Source organism: Hoplias malabaricus, chromosome 2 (genome assembly GCF_029633855.1).
Source record: "Hoplias malabaricus isolate fHopMal1 chromosome 2, fHopMal1.hap1, whole genome shotgun sequence".
In the NCBI taxonomy this organism is placed as follows: Eukaryota; Metazoa; Chordata; class Actinopteri; order Characiformes; family Erythrinidae; genus Hoplias; species Hoplias malabaricus.
Window position 1 is genome coordinate 82,997,865 of NC_089801.1, and position 15,895 is coordinate 83,013,759.

The 15,895-nt window shown below is 40.4% G+C and overlaps 2 protein-coding genes across 2 annotated transcripts in view; both read left to right on the top strand.

The window, feature by feature from the left end:
- The window catches only part of LOC136687421 (myelin-oligodendrocyte glycoprotein-like), a 206,814-nt gene that overhangs the window by 30,725 nt on the left and 160,194 nt on the right, over nt 1-15,895 (top strand). The gene's annotated exons all lie outside the window — the stretch shown is intronic.
- LOC136687645 (stonustoxin subunit beta-like) lies at nt 753-7,320 on the top strand. The gene is made up of 3 exons (XM_066662156.1): nt 753-911; nt 5,022-5,068; nt 6,617-7,320. The coding sequence occupies exons 1-3, from the start codon at nt 763-765 to the stop codon at nt 7,159-7,161; spliced, it is 741 nt and encodes a 246-aa protein (XP_066518253.1). The 5' UTR covers nt 753-762; the 3' UTR covers nt 7,162-7,320.

A 15,895-nucleotide genomic window follows, 5' to 3' on the forward strand; every position in this document is an offset into this window, starting at 1 on the left:
GCTCTAACCCAGTCTAACTCTCTTTCATTGTCAGTTTTCTCATATCCACTGATCACAAAGGGAGCACTTTGCAGCATTACAATTAAAGACGTTAGTCCATTTGTTGCTCTGCATACTTTCTTATCCCCATTTCCCCCTGTTCTTCAGCGTTCAGCATTCAGAGCAAGTGTGATGTGGCCGGTGGGTTCTCAGTGCTGCAGTGACACTGACGTGGTGGTGGTGGTGTGTTAGTATGTGTTGTGCTGGTACGAGTGGATCAGACACAGCAGTGCTGCTGCATAAGAAATAATAAGAAGTCACAGGCTCTAGATATTTCACCCATGACCAGCAGCAGATCTGACAGGTCTGAAACTGAGTGTCTCAGTAGAATGTCTCGAATTTAACCTGAGCATGGATTTGATGAAGCACCATGTAGAGAGTATGTTTTAAGTCAGTAACTGATTCCCACTGTAAAAAGACTGTGCTTTTAGTGGAGCTTGCAGTAGGTGCTTATAGTGACCAAATGACCTCTGCACGTACAATAGTTGACCTCATTAAGATTCTAAAGTGACATCATACTATCGATCTCATTTGGACCATGTTTATTGTGTTAAAGAAGTCATGATGTTAAACGCTGTCCGAGAGGTCACCTGATATTAAGACAGACTCTAAATTTAAAACATGGGTCAGATTTTGATACGTGATTACAGAGGTTTTCTAAACCACAGTTAATAAACCTGTATGTTAATTATTTACCCCACTCTCTGCAGATTGTCTGGTTGTATGATCACAGAGGAAGGCTGTTCTTATCTGTATTCAGCTTTAAAAAACATACAAAACCAGTCCTTAAAATTGAAAGAACTGGATCTGAGATACAATCACCCAGGAGCAAAAGGAAGGAAGAAGCTCTTCAATAAAACAGAGAAACTGAGGTATGTAAAACATTTTCAGGTTGGACCCCCGTACACCAGAGAGGTTTGTTTACCTGCAGATCTTATGTAGTGGACAATGTACTTATTTTGTACTTGAGTGAATTTGGGAATTACTTCAAAATTACTTTTTTTTTTTTTTTTTATAATTGACTCAATGTACAAAAGTCTTTACATTTACTTACGCCAAAGACACAAATACAGTTATCATCAATTTTAATTAATATACGGAATATAAATTAACCTTTTTGTTTCCATAATACACCCTACAGACTGACACACAACATTGCAGCACACATTTTAGAGGCAGCCTAATGCAGTGGTTCCCAATTTTATTCTGTAGTGCCCCATTTGTAGATAAGAATATATATGAAGCACACATCTTTTGCTTTCAGAATCTGAAATGTATTTGAAAAACTGTAATTCATACAAAACTGCAAGTAAATTGACAAATCATTTTAACTGTGGAATTATTACAAGTGACTAAAGCGCTTTTGTAAGTCGCTCTATATAAGAGCATCTGTTAAATGCTGGGAATGAAAGTGACATGCATTTTATATATATCTCATTCATTTGCCATGCTACAGCCCCCACTATTGAAACCACTGGCCTAATGATTAGCAAAGTGGGCTTGAGAGATGTAACACGCCTACTTAAAGATGAGAAGACCTGGTTATAAAGTGTGTTTATGGGGAAGTGCTTTGGTTTGAAAATAAACCATATTCCTTTAGATAATTTAGAGAAAACACACTCCATTCCTCTCTATATTACTTTTTTTTTCTTTTTGACATTTGATGGTTTAAAGGAACCAGAATTTAAACTAAATCAAAAGGAATAAGCCCATGTGAGCAAGCAAAAGGTGAAATAAAAGAATAAAATGAAGGAGGAAGAAACCTACTAAGGAACTGTTATCGTCCTCTTTCTATGCTTGTTTTTAATGACCAGGGGTAAGAGAGGACATAACATGAGATGTGTGAAAATTAGGTACTATTGATGGCAGTTAAGACAATCCACACAGCTGCTGCTCTTAATTAGATTTAATTTGACACATGTAACAATACAAAAAAAAAACATGGAAAAAGAAAGAGCACAAGATGACTTGACAAGTGTCCACAAAAAGGTACAAAGGTGAGTTAATTCACATAGCTGTCACACCTGTCTCTGTGGACATCTCACTTCCTTCATTCATTCATTCATTTTCTGTAACCAAGGACTGGCGCCCCCTCCAGGGTGTATTCCCGCCTTGCGCCCAATGATTCCAGGTAGGCTCTGGACCCACCGCGACCCTGAATTGGATAGGGGTTACAGATAATGAATGAATGAATTTTCTGTAACCACTTATCCAGTTCAGGGTCACGGTGGGTCCAGAGCCTACCCGGAATCATTGGGCGCAAGGCGGGAATACACCCTGGAGGGGGCACCAGTCCTTCACAGGGCAACACAGACACACACATTCACTCACACACTCACACCTACGGACACTTTTGAGTCGCCAATCCACCTACCAATGTGTGTATTTTGGACTGTGGGAGGAAACCGGAGCACCCGGAGGAAACCCACGCAGTCACGGGGAGAACACACCAACTCCTCACAGACAGTCCCCCGGAGCGGGAAACAAACCCACAACCTCCAGGCCCCTGGAGCTGTGTGACTGCGACACTACCTGCTGTGCCACCGTGCCGCCCAGGATTACCACTTGAGTCTGTGAATTACTCTGGAGACTTCAGTTCCCATGGTTCAGCGGATGATCACATGACTCCATCAACCAATGGGAACTCTTTGGTGCGCTCCTGGTCACCTGAGTTTTAAGTTACAGCTGTTTTGTATTTGACATAATCATTCATTTAGTATATAAACCCAGGCTTTTGCATCTGCCACTTGCGAAGTATTGCTAACTCTTTGTTACTTACTGAGCGAACCTTGTTTATGAAAGCCAACCCATATATGACAATTTCTTACGTTTTCTCTTGACTCCGTGTTTTTGGATCCAGACTACCAGTGTTTGATACGTTGTGTTTTTGACCTCAGCCTGTACCTCACTATTCTTTAGATTGCCCTTTTGGTTGTGACTGCTCTCTCTTTACGGTGTGCTTTGCACTTTATCTTCTCTGAAGTAAAGCTCTTCCTGCTAAAAACCCGCGAGCGTCTCTCCTGTTTACGTAGCCTGACAATAGCCAACACACTCAGGTGGACTACTGACGGCGCCAAAGAAAAGAAAACAAAACAACTTGCCTGCCTATCCTACTAACTTCCCTAAGAAGAAAAAAATACATATGTGCTACTCGCCCCTTACCTAGTGTATACAACAAACAATTAGCTATCAGTACTGTTGGGTGTTTTACTAGCCTGCCCACACTGAGATAGTAAACAACTGAAGGTTAGCACATAGTCACATTTGCTTACATAAACAAACAAAAACAACAAGGCCTCCTCTCCCCAGCTCTCTCTCCTTTATTCCAGTATGGGCCACCTTTAAACCAGAAGCCCCGCCTTCACTCCAGAAACAGCTCGTTTCATTGGTCAGATACAGGGACTGCTGTTGATCACCTGTGATAGGACAGGATTAAGAGAACAAGGAAAAAGGGGTGTGGAGAGGAAAAAAAATCAGACAGCCTTTCTGGCATGTAACGGGACTCATGGTGGGACGTATCATCCTCTAGTCACACACAATATTAAATAATAAATATAATAATAATAATAATAATAATAATAATCAGTGTGACATTTATATCACCCTTCAAATACCCAAAGTCACTTTATGAAATAGGGGGGAAAAAATTAAGATTGTTGTTTGTGAGTGAGTGGATGTATTCAGTTAAGAGATATTTTAAGCAGTACTTTGTAGAAAGAAAGAGATGTACAGGAGCAAATGAGAAAGTTAGCGTTCTGGAGAGAAGGGTCAATAGAGCTTGAATTTAAAATGCTGTAGGCTGAAGCAGATTTGGAATCTGAACACTTAGTGAAGGTCTTTGATAAAGGTTTGTGCTGAATGAGTCCCGTCACAGATCCAGAAGTTTCCAACAATCATTTGTTATCACTATCTGAGTACACTAGAGTGTACAGTGTGTTGTCATTCCAGGTCTAATAAATTCTGATGCTATCCTAATCCATATCGTCCATCACCTGCAGATCCCAGTGACTAATTTGGAATCCCCCCTGTTCATTGTTGCTCTCAGTAACAACCTCCATTAGGAAAGGGGCCATCAATAAAGTGAATCCTTCTCTAAATTTAGGAACCAGTTCTAATCAGATTTTTGTCTTAGACAATTCAAAATATGCTATGGCCCTAGGACTTCCTTGTCTGGAGGTAATGGTGCTCGGTGGTTCTGTGGGAGCGGTTGGATCATGGGCTGGGTCTGAGCTGATTGTAAAACACGGAGAGGTTTTTAACAAACAACACAGTCAGGTTGCCTCCTCATAGACATTACAACTGTTCCATTGAATTAATAAGGGTACTACATTAACTAAGGCCAGGATGTTTATACCCTTACTCTTGAGGAAGATTGTGTAAGAATACATCCTAATTTGGTGCCACTTCAACCATTGATTTCTCCTGTAAATTGTAGGGATCAAACCAGCCCAAGCCCCCTTCTCTAATCACAAGGCCACGGCTGCCCCCATAATGTTAAACAGTCTGTTAGTCTGTCCAGTTCTACTGGGTCAAATGCAGAGAAAACTAAAAATGAATAAATCCAGAAGATTTAACACTGTATATGGTATTACTGAGTGTTTTCTGCAGTAAAAAAGGGATGTATTGACTGAGGTATATGCAATGAGCTAATTATCTGAGGTTAATGTGGTTTAAGGAGGAATAGTTAGTTATACGAACACCCAGTGTCAAAACTAAATCATGATTATAATACACTGTATATTGTATAATATTGTACCACAGTGTTCTCTAACATTGGATTTAGTAGCAGAATCCACAGTAAATGGTGAAGAAAATATGTTACTTTGAAGTGGTGTGAAAATCAAATCATATTAATAATCACGCATGCAGAAAATACAAAGTCAAACTAAATTTGCAGAGTCTGAATTGAGCTAAGAGCATGAGCAGTGTTTTCCAAGCTCAGTTATAAGTTGTTATAAAAGTAAGTGTGTTTCTTCTTTTAGGTTGGACCATGCAGGAGAGGACCGAATTAAATCAGGTCCAAAGAAGTGTAAGTTCACTGCATTCAATGCTCTTACATGAATAACATGCTAATAATCATAATCATAATGTAAACTTTCCATGAAAATTTTGGGCACTTTGGGAATTTATTGGAATTTATAGGAAATATTGGATAATTTAAAGGAAGTATATCATACACTATCATCAATGTATGTTTTTTGTCAAAAGCAGACATGAAGGCATAACAATACAAATGATAACTATGACACTTGTGATGTCATAGTTGATGCATGTGGCATTCTTCTGTTAAATAAAACGACAAAGTGTAAAAACACTAAAGCTCTTCAAAATGTTAAATGAATAATTAATAAGTATTAATTATTAGTTACAGAAACTGTAACTAATTGAGGCAAAAAATATAGATAGCTTTCCAAGGCTAGCGTAGTACCAGAGCACTACATAAAGTCAGGTAATTTTTGATTAGGTTTATATTTTTATTGACAGTAATCGTATTGAAACATTTAAGCTGCTTGTGTGTTGTGTATCTGATTGTGCGTTGTGTGTCTGATTGTGTGTTGTATATCTGATTGTGCGTTGTGTGTCTGATTGTGTGTTGTGTGTTTGATTGTGTGTTGTGTGTTTGATTGTGTGTTGTGTATCTGATTGTGCGTTGTGTGTCTGATTGTGTGTTGTATATCTGATTGTGTGTTGTGTATCTGATTGTGTGTTGTATATCTGATTGTGTGTTGTGTATCTGATTGTGTGTTGTTTATCTGATTGTGTGTTGTGTGTTTGATTGTGTGTTGTGTGTTTGATTGTGTGTTGTGTGTCTGATTGTGTGTTGTATATCTGATTGTGTGTTGTGTGTCTGATTGTGTGTTGTGTGTCTGATTGTGTGTCGTGTGTCTGATTGTGTGTTGTGTATCTGATTGTGTTGTGTATCTGATTGTGGGTTGTGTGTTTTGTGTCTGATTGTGTGTCGTGTATCTGATTGTGTGTCGTGTATCTGATTGTGTGTCGTGTATCTGATTGTGTGTTGTGTGTCTGATTGTGTGTCGTGTATCTGATTGTGTGTCGTGTATCTGATTGTGTGTCGTGTGTCTGATTGTGTGGTGTGTGTCCGATTGTGTGGTGTGTGTCCGATTGTGTGGTGTGTGTCCGATTGTGTGGTGTGTGTCTGATTGTGTGCCGTGTGTCTGATTGTGTGCCGTGTGTCTGATTGTGTGTTGTGTATCTGATTGTGTGTTGTGTATTTGATTGTGTGTTGTGTATCTTGTTGTGTGTTGTGTGTCCGATTGTGTGTTGTGTGTCTGATTGTGTGCCGTGTGTCTGATTGTGTGCCGTGTGTCTGATTGTGTGTTGTGTATCTGATTGTGTGTTGTGTATTTGATTGTGTGTTGTGTATCTTGTTGTGTGTTGTGTGTCCGATTGTGTGTTGTGTGTCTGATTGTGTGGTGTGTGTCTGATTGTGTGCCGTGTGTCTGATTGTGTGCCGTGTGTCTGATTGTGTGTTGTGTGTTGTTAATCTGATTGTGTGTCATGTGTCTGATTGTGTGCCGTGTGTCTGATTGTGTGTTGTGTATCTTGTTGTGTGCAGATGCCTGTAAACTCACACTGGACCCAAACACAGCGCACAGACTCCTCTCTCTGTCTGAGGGGAACAGGAAGGTGGAGGGTATGAAGGAGGAAAAGTCGTATCCTGATCATCCAGAAAGATTCAGTCACTCTATGCAGGTTCTGTGCAGAGAGAGTCTGACTGGACGCTGTTACTGGGAAACTGAATGGAATGATGGGATAGGGGGTGGAGTTAATATTGCAGTGGCGTATAAATCAGTTGGGAGAAAATGTAAGAACAATGGGTTTGGAGAGAATGAAAAGTCCTGGAGTCTGAGCTGCTGTGGCAGATATTATGATGTCAGTCACAATGATATCAGCACCAATATCCGTCCCTCCTCCATGCCTAACAGAGTAGGAGTGTATGTGGATTGTGAGGCTGGAATTCTGTCTTTCTACAGCGTCTCCACTGACACACAACCACTGAAACACATTCACACATTCACCACCACATTCACTGAACCCGTCTATGCTGGGTTTAGGGTTTGGGATTCAACCTCCTCAGTGCGTTTGTGTCAGATAGACTAGTTGTGTGTGATTCTGTAAATGATTTGATGCTTTATGCAGTGTTTATTTGCATTTCTATTGAAACCTAACAATAAACATCTGGCTATATCCTGTTCAGAATGTTCTTACAATATGTAATGCTAAGTCATTTTTTTGTACTCTGTAATTACTTTTCTCTGTTTACACAATAAAAGAAACATTTAAAAATCAGGCAGAGTTTCTTGTTTGTTTTTCTGTTTACAAACATCAAGGTATCAAAGCCTGTGGCCCGGATGAACTCTGTCAGTGTGTGCAGCGAGCCTGTGTACCAAAGCCCACAAAGTTATACTGCTGAACCCAGTCAAACAGCCGATAACTTCTTTGAATTATCTCATGTAACAGCTGAAGTGAGTCTATGAGAGAATGCCCTTATACATTGACAATGAGGGACACATTTCTTAGATTAATTAATACATTTGTCTGAAACATTGCCAAGTTATTTGGCCAAAAATGTGCTCTTGAAAGCATTTTTTTATTTTTTTTGCATAAAAAGGTTGCATGAAATTAAATGTACATTCAGATATAAAATGTATGAATGAGTACATGTTTCTCAAATTATAATCTCTGGATATAGATGTTTAATTTACATGCAACCTTTTGAAATAAATTCAAAGTGTCATTTGTCATAGTGTAGCTAGGTGTTAACATGCATTGTCAGCAAACATTTGTTAAATTTTCTGGTTTCCTCATTTTTTTTTAAGAGCTAGCATGCTGTATTATTAAGTAGACAAAGGTACAATAAAACATGGCACTCTAGTTTATTATTAATGATTACAGTGTAGGAATAGTCCAGAATGGCAGTGGACAATTCAAGTTTCTGGACCTTCAGGTGTGCATACATTAAATGGCCTATTGTATCTCAACTGTGGAGCAGAATTTGCAAAATGTTTTTCCGGACTGACTTCCGGCCCGGATGTAGAACAGGCATTTTCCCTTATTGACTGACTGACTCCTAATGTTAAAATGTGCAAGAGCAAGTAGGAACGGTAAGACACCTTAAGTTAGTTCAGCGATGTTACACATAGCACTTTTCCACCAGCGAGGAAATGGTATGGTTCCACTTTGTGAACTACATTTGGAAACATTTGGCACATTTCCACAGACACAAACTGGTTTTCAAACCAGAAACAGTAGGTTCCTCAGCGTGGGCGCGTGGAGATTCTGTAACTAAAGAAAGAGCTCAGAGACTCGCACACAGCGTTATCACCCAGTGGAGATGGATGGGGTAAATAAGATGCCATTGGAAATAAGAATCTGTTCCTAATGACTTTCCCGGTTAATTAAAAGTTAAATAAAAATAAATGGAATATCCCATCTGTCTAGCATCATATCTCTGATCATTTTCTGATAATTCCTATCACTTTGCCATGAGTGCACTGTCTAGAGGTCAACCTCATTCTGAACAGATCTTCACAACCTATACAGGGTAGGGCATGCCCAATTCATAATCAGTTTACTCACTGCTATCCTATGACTTTTGACACGCCAGTACATGCGGCTCACAGATGAAGTGTAAGGGTCCAGTGCCCCTCCTACCTATGTCCTGAGATTTTAACTGACAGCCTGTAACTGCATAAAAATAATACCATTCTGTATCTTCAATATTCCACTATGATTATTTAGGTAAGTAAGCATTTCATGAAGTAAAAACCTAAGGAAAACCCTAATGTATTCCCCATCTCACTTTTATGCAGATTCACAATCAACACACGAAAACACACTCAACATGCAAACTGTGCACTGATTAGTGGGAAATATTTAACAGAACAGAATATTTAACAGGTAGAATATTTTTGGAGATCCTGTGGTTTTTAAGATAGAACAGTTCCATTCTGGGCGGCACGGTGGTGCAGCAGGTAGTGTCGCAGTCACACAGCTCCAGGGACCTGAAGGTTGTGGGTCCGATTCCCGCTCCGGGTGACTGTCTGTGAGGAGTTGGTGTGTTCTCCCAGTGTCCGCGTGGGTTTCCTCCGGGTTCTCCGGTTTCCTCCCACAGTCCAAAAACACACGTTGCAGGTGGATTGGCGACTCAAGAGTGTCCGTAGGTGTGAGTGTGTGAGTGAATGTGTGTGTGTGTCTGTGTTGCCCTGTGAAGGACTGGCGCCCCCTCCAGGGTGTATTCCTGCCTTGCGCCCAATGATTCCAGGTAGGTTCTGGACCCACTGCGACCCTGAATTGGATAAGCGGTTACAGATAATGGATGAATGAATGGACAGTTCCATTCTGCTGCACATGTTCCTCAATCAGATTTTGCAGTGCTTTGACCCATGATTAAAAAGTGTGTTCATTTACCACAAATTATTCCATGGACTTCTACTAAAACTATAACATTTTCAAAGTACAATTATTTTACATTACACTAAAGAGTAAACTCTTTAACATATAACGATTGTATACTGAAAGACTCGTGTTCAGTCTTAACTTCAGTAGAGAGGCTGGTTGTGGGTAGAGGTGTGACATGCAACACTCATCAAATATGTGAGCTTCACAAGTAAAAATATAGACTCTGAGATTATTTCTGTTCTTTGGTGTAGGTCAGGGTTTCCTGATAAAGACAGAGCTGAACTTTTCAACTGAAGACTCCTCTGAGAGACTCTGAAGATCCAGCTCAGAATCAGGTAACTGCTCTCACATTTCTGATGGGTGTCATCACTGCTTCATGAGTGTGTCCTGGACTTCAGTCTGAAACATGGTTTAAGTGAGTGTTCAGTGATGTGAGTGGTGTGATCCTTTAGTGAAATATCTGTGTAAGAACATGAGCAGGTTCTGGGTTTTCCTGTTATCATTTTACACTCAATAGCCAAGGAATTAGGTGCAGTAGGTTTAAAAATGATAAAACACTTCATTGTCTTCAGCATAACCTCACAGCTTTAGATTTATTTTAAAAAGCAATTCATAATATAAGTTTACTTAAAACAATGTGGTTAATAATTCAGTATCCATGGCAACTTTACATTGGAGCATACCAATTTCTTTTAGTGCTGTTCTATGTTGATTCTATGAGCTGAAAATCTGTACTATGGGTGCAGACAAGCTATCAATCAACCTTAATTTAACCTCAGAGTACACTGAGGGTGACCCTCATTTACAATGTAGCTAAATAGATACAGAAAAATGAATTGATACATTGAAATCAAATAAATGCAAATGTAAATCAAGTAAATCTAAAACAATAAAAACAATAACACTAAATAAACTAAAAGGTATTAAACTTGTCTTTTTATTCAGGGAGGATGTTCCCCAGTGTGACTCTGCTGATTCTCTCTGGCTTCAAAACTACTCTGAGGGTGTTTATGTGTCCGATGATGCTGCATGACACTGATTCAAACACCCCATGAAACAACAAACAAACAAAAGTGAAACAACATTTGTAAACATTTAAAATATAATGACGTTCAGTTGTTTTAGTTGCAGAGGGATGGAAGGTGGTTGTTCCAGAAGATACTGTTGTTGCACACGTTGATGAAGATGTGATTCTGCACTGTTCTCTCCAAAAGAACACCACAAGTGCTGAGGATATGGAAGTGTCATGGCTTAAAAAAGAAATGGCGGTGCATCTTTACGAACATGGTGCAGACAGAAAGGATAAGCAGGCTGAGAGTTACAGAGGGAGGACAGCCTTATTTAAAGAAGAGCTGAAGAATGGCAACGTCTCTCTGAAACTCTCAGCCGTGCAACTTTCTGATGAAGGATTTTACACTTGTTTAGTTGTGTCAAGCTCTGGGCTTCAAAGTGCAACTCTTTACCTTAAAGCTGAAGCTAAAGGTAAGCTCTTCCACAAGTTTAAATATCCTTTACATACACTGTATGTGAATCTCAGTTTTACTGCTAATGAAAAGGACTCCGTGATCACTTGTGCTTTAAGATTGATCCAATCTGCATTTCACTCTCTTGTTTTGGATTACTTGTATTTGGAGCTATAATTCTGAAATGTAAGTGTTATCAAACAGATCTTCTTAATTATTAAAAAAATGAAATTAAAATGTTTTGAAATTATACAAGTAAAGCATTCGTAATTAGGTCTCATCATTTATTTGGATATTGGATAACAACTTTATTATAATAAATGATGACACAAACATGACATAATTAATGTATTACAGAGTGTGCAATTTGGAGACATACTTTGAAATAGTATTTATATTCATAATAATGTTTCCTAATAACTTACAGTAATTATACAGGATGTTTTTTAATCAGTTTTATTATCAGCATTTGTTTTCCTGAACTACATTTCTGAATATCCACTCACTGTCCACTTTTATTAGACACATCTACCTTATATCTACACTGTAGTTCTAGACTGTAGTTCATCTGTTTCTCTGCATACTGTGTTACCCCTCTTTCCCCCTGTTCTTCAGCGCTCAGGACCCCCACAGAGCAGGTGTGATGTGGTGGTGGATCATTCTCAGCGCTGCAGTGACACTGATGTGGTGGTGGTGTGTTAGTGTGTGTTGTGCTGGTGTAGAGTGGATCAGACACAGCAGTGCTGCTGGAGTTTTTAAACCCTGTGTCCACTCTCTGTCCACTCTGTGAGACACTCCTCCCTCGTTGGTCCACCTTGTAGATGTAAAGTCAGAGACAGTAGCTCATCTGTCGCTGCACAGTGTGTGTCGCTCGTCCTCTAGTCCTTCATCAGTGACACAGGACGCTGTCGGCTGGATGTTTTTGGTCGGTGGACTGTTCTCAGTCCAGACACTGAGGGGTTTAAAAACTCCAGCAGCACTGCTGTGTCTGATCCACTCTACACCAGCACAACACACACCACCACCACGTCAGTGTCACTGCAGCGCTGAGAATGATCCACCACCGCATCACACCTGCTCTGTGGGGGTCCTGAGCACTGAAGAAAAGGGAAAAAAACTTGCACATTTATTTCTCATAATGTAATTTCTAACTTGTAGATTCTGCATGCACAAAATCAGGAGAATTAAAATCTACAATCCAAACAGAGGACATCTATGAAACTGCCAAGTGAAAGCTGGGCAACAAGATTACTCAGCGGGGGCGGGACAGAACAGCCTCAACATTTCTACTGATGAACAGAGAACACACTGAATGCAAATCAATTCTTTCTGATATTTAAAAAAAGATTAAAATAAGGTGTATGTATTAAAAAATATGATTGTATAGTGTCACCTAATCACACATATGACCTACTTTCTGTGCATCTCATCTACTGCAGTGACAGATGACAATCTGAGACATTTCATAATAAACTGCTTTGTTCTGACCAAGTGTTTGTTTGTTTAATCAAAAAGTAAATAAATAATGTTCACATATATGCTCAGACGTGTTCGTGGGGGCTTAATACTCCAAAATAAGAGCCACTATAAAATACAAGTCAGGTGTATAAGTACCTCATCTTTAAATCTTCAGTATTACATCATATGAAAATGTTATTATATTTATGTTATTTATATTATATATTTTATTATATAATTACATACATTTCATTTAATAAAATAAGATATTTGCTGTTAGGTACAGTGATGACATTTGAACAGATCTCACTGTAGTTACAGTCTGTTATAGAGAATCAGTGTGACACAGCTTTACATTAGGGTTAAGTACGTACACCATGTCACTACTTTAGTGTTTAACTCTCACTGAGATCCCAGTTTTTGAGAAAAAGACTTTTTTAACTGTAAATATTTGACCATTACTTTACTTTTAGCAAAGCATTAAAAGCATGTGATTGGATCTCAATGATTAATTAAACTCCAGCAGACGCAGAAGTTTCTTGTTTCTTATAAAAACCTGTCAGGAATGGTATGAATATGAATAACATGGGAAAAATGTTAAATGTTAGGGTAAGTTTAGGGTCAGATTGTTGGCCTGCATTAAAGGGGACATAGTCCACATGTTCTCCACAAACAAACACAGTTCTGAGGTCTTAAAGGAGCAATCTGTAATACCTTTACTGTACTAAATGATAAAATATCCAGGGTGTGTCATCATTAAAGAAACACTCAAAGTTGAAGCAGTAGACTCTCGAACAGTACATTCTTCTGAAAGGAGGTCGATCCCAGTTTTTCCCACAGGCCATAGTCTGACTAACAGTGACCTAACTTCAGAAGAGAAACAATCTGTACCTGAAACAAAGTGGATAAAGCAGTCTGTGAGTAATGAGCAATGAGCCTAAATATGGAAGCTATGATACATAGTGATGTCATGTGGAACCCTAGTTAAATATTAAAGCAAGGTAACAATATGCAGTTAAAAAGAAATAAAAAAACACCTTAATTCTCTGTAATAACCTTCAGTGTGGGGTATTTCTTGGTGTTACGGAGCATAGCTTCATGTTGGTCATATTTTCTCTAAATTATTTACAGTGGTCAGGGTTCACTTGGTCATTCATTGCAAACAGTGCTGTGTTTCACGGTGGGAGAAGAGTGCCTCTCCAGTCCATCAGGGGGCACCATTCATTTCTGAGCACTTTGTAGTCTCTAAGTTTCACTGACTGTGGAACACAACTGTTCTCAAAACGACTGGAAAACAGGACCGTTCTCACACAACAGACATTTATAGATATGATATTTATTATCATATTTAATAAAATGTCCATATTCTACTGTGCTGGGTTTTGAAGAAACTTATACGGAGTATATTTTTTGCACTCAAAACATCACAGAATTAATGTTTATGTGCTGAATTTAACCAAATATGAAAAAAAGAAAACGTTTCCACTGTGGCCTGTGGGACACAAACAGCATATTTATTTAGTTATTTCTGTGTGTGTGTGTGTGTGTGTGTGTGTGTGTGTGTGTGTATGAGGACAGATAATCAACTTAGTAACACCCATCTCTGTTCACTGTACATCTTCACTGTCTGAAAAAGCTCTTAAATATCTCCAGCTGTTTAACAGAACTGAAATCTCCCACAACGGGATTCAAACTTGAGATTGTCACTGAGCACCGTGTGAATCCTCGCTCCACCACATTCACAGTAGGATTGGGGGAAAACAGCTGGTAAATCCAACAATGACACGCCACCGGCTCAAGCTCAGACCGAGAGGATACGCTTATAAAAAGAAGACCAACATAAATAAGAAAGGGAAAATTCCCAACACAAAGACAACTCAAAATATAAAGGAATCAAATACACATTGATAACCTCCTTCTCTAACATTCTGTGCACTGTTTGGACGTAGTGCACTATGTAGGGAGTGTGGTGCTATTAGGGAAGTTCCTCTGTACTGAGTGGCGCTGGCAGAACAAGGCTCTGTTTACAAATGTGACGCGACTGAAAGGGTCAGTGTTCCTCGTGTACATTTCTTTAATCTTAACGTCTGAACGAGAACTAAATATTGTAATAGTAATGGAGTCCATTCCCATGTGGAAATGCAGAGCCGACTGTACAGGGCTTTCTTTCTTTTAAAATTTCATTCATTCATTCATTATCTGTAACCCTTATCCAATTAAGGGTCGCGGGGGGTCCAGAGCCTACCTGGAATCATTGGGCACAAGGCAGGAATACACCAAGTCCTTCACAGGGCAACACAGTCACACACACACATTCACTCCTATGGACACTTTTGAGTCACCAATCCACCTACCGACGTGTGTTTTTGGACTGTGGGAGGAAACCGGGGCACCCGGAGGAAACCCACGCGGACACGGGGAGAACACACCAACTCCTCACAGACAGACAGCGGGAATCAAACCCACAACCTTCAGGTCCCTGGAGCTGTGTGACTGTGACACTACCTGCTACGCCACCGTGCCGTTGCAGCACAGATTTAATCAAAAGATTAAGCACATGGTTAAAGGACAATATTGTTGATTTTCTGAGGATCAATAAGGGAATATATTACATACACTGCTTCAAGTTTTGAATAACAGTGACTGTTTAATATAAATACCTGGGGCTGTGTGTGTGAGGGGGGAGTAGTGGTGGTGGGGGCTGTGAGTGTGTGTGAGGGGGGAGTGGTGGTGATGGTGGGGGCTGTGAGTGTGTGTGAGGGGGGAGTGGTGGTGATGGTGGGGGCTGTGAGTGTGTGTGAGGGGGGAGTGGTGGTGATGGTGAGGGCTGTGAGTGTGTGTGAGGGGGGAGTGGTGGTGATGGTGGGGGCTGTGAGTGTGTGTGAGGGGGGAGTGGTGGTGATGGTGGGGGCTGTGAGTGTGTGTGAGGGGGGAGTGGTGGTGATGGTGGGGGCTGTGAGTGTGTGTGAGGGGGGAGTGGTGGTGATGGTGGGGGCAGTGAGTGTGTGTGAGGGGGGAGTGGTGGTGATGGTGGGGGCAGTGAGTGTGTGTGAGGGGGGAGTGGTGGTGATGGTGGGGGCAGTGAGTGTGTGTGAGGGGGGAGTGGTGGTGATGGTGGGGGCAGTGAGTGTGTGTGAGGGGGGAGTGGTGGTGATGGTGGGGGCTGTGAGTGTGTGTGAGGGGGGAGTGGTGGTGATGGTGGGGGCTGTGAGTGTGTGTGAGTGGTGAGTGGTGATGATGGTGGGGGCTGTGAGAATGTGTGTGGGTGGATTGGTGGTGATGGGCGTGAAAAATTCTGAAATGTTCCGCATCCTAATACACAGCTGTGGTTTCTTTTTTCTCAATTGACATGAACACACACACAAACTAGAGCTGTGTAAGGGTTTCAGTTCCTCCTGAGGATCGGGCTGCAGTCCCAGACTGCTTGAATGCAAAGTGCAAATGAAGTTGGGGATGATGATATGCGCCCAACCTGTAGTAGTTAATCCTAAAAGGGACTATCAACTGAAAAA